Source organism: Rutidosis leptorrhynchoides, chromosome 3 (genome assembly GCF_046630445.1).
Source record: "Rutidosis leptorrhynchoides isolate AG116_Rl617_1_P2 chromosome 3, CSIRO_AGI_Rlap_v1, whole genome shotgun sequence".
In the NCBI taxonomy this organism is placed as follows: domain Eukaryota; kingdom Viridiplantae; phylum Streptophyta; class Magnoliopsida; order Asterales; family Asteraceae; genus Rutidosis; species Rutidosis leptorrhynchoides.
Window position 1 is genome coordinate 567,000,893 of NC_092335.1, and position 1,468 is coordinate 567,002,360.

Sequence of the window (1,468 nt, forward strand, 5' to 3'; positions counted from 1 at the left end):
TCAATTAGTAAAACCACCATCAACAACCAAATCATGTCCGGATACAAAACCAGATTCATCACAAGCAAGAAACAAAACAGCCTCAGCAACATCTTCAGCTTTCAACACCACATCTTTCAAACTACTCATTGACTGAAACATATTCATAACTTCCTCCCCAAACGCCTTATTAATCAACGGTGTCGCAACCACAAAAGGTGACACACAATTGACTCGAATCCCATACTTCCCAAACTGCTTACTCGCACATTTCATCAACGCCACAACTGCGTGCTTCGACATGCTATAATCCGTCTGTTGTTCTGCCCCCATCCTGCCCGCAACACTAGCCGTAGAAATGATATTCCCTTTCACCTGCCCGTTTACCATTGCCCGGGCGGCATGTTTTACACACACGGCCATCCCTCGAACGTTGACATCAAATAGTTGGTCAAACTGTTCCATATCAAAGTCAACTATGGTTTGGTCAGATTTACTGAGGATCCCAGCGTTGCTAAACATAATATCGAGCTGACCGTAGATTTCTACGGTTGAGTCAACCATTGACTTCACTTGAGCTTCATCAGTGACGTCACAATGAATGTAGGTACAAATGTTGGACCCGATGGATTTAGCGGCTTGTTCGCCTAATTCGTCTTGGATGTCAGCGATCACCACGACTAGTGCACCGTGTTTGGAGAATAAACGAGCCGTGGTTTCGCCAATACCGCTTGCTCCACCGGTGATTATAGCTACCTTTCCTTTGACTTTGTTCATGATGATATTGCTGGAGTATTTTGTATGAGCATCTGTTTGCTCTAGGTTTGTTTATATAAACAAGTTAGAGCTATGTATGATTACGATTTCAACATTTTTGTTATTTTCTGCTTCTATTTAACTTCGGAATCAATTAAGATTATTGGTCATACTATGTTGATGATAACAATCTTTAAGTATTTTATTAGCTAGCTCTTTTGTTTTTATTGCAGAGTGGAATAATAGTATTACCCAATATGTTGCACAAGTTGAGCTTTATATATGTTTTATATGGTCGTGTGGTTTGTATCAGAAATTACTAGTGGTCCTTTTACTTTTTTTCGTCAAGGATGTCCTTTTAATTTGCATTTGAATCATCGGTGGTCTTGTAATTTGCATTTTTCGTCAAAGATTGATTCCTGTGGATATGCGCCACAAGGACCATCGTCCATCGGTGATTCAAAATGCAAAGAACGTGGATCGTCTATGAAAAAAAAAAGCATAGAGACTACCGGTGATTTCTTATACAAATCACGAGGACCATCCAAGATATTATGTCTATTTGTTTTGAATCGGAAGTTTTTTTCTATCATTTAATAAGTTCATCACAATTGTTTATTAAATATTTATACAATACAATGTTAAATATTTGTACACTACAAATACATAATTATGATGGATTAATCAAATCAAATGACAAAATTTCAATGACATGTAAATGATGCGATTAAAG

At 37.8% G+C, this 1,468-nt stretch overlaps 1 protein-coding gene across 1 annotated transcript; it reads right to left on the minus strand.

Moving 5' to 3' along the window:
* LOC139902089 ((+)-cis,trans-nepetalactol synthase NEPS1-like) lies at nt 1–756 on the minus strand. Its single transcript, XM_071884745.1, has one exon. It carries the CDS (start codon nt 754–756, stop codon nt 1–3), a length of 756 nt encoding a protein of 251 aa, XP_071740846.1.
* Between the last annotated feature and the right edge of the window lie 712 nt (nt 757–1,468).

What these genes read in the sequence shown, in the direction of transcription:
- LOC139902089 (XM_071884745.1), bottom strand. Translation starts at nt 756, where the DNA reads ATGAACAAAGTCAAAGGAAAGGTAGCTATAATCACCGGTGGAGCAAGC.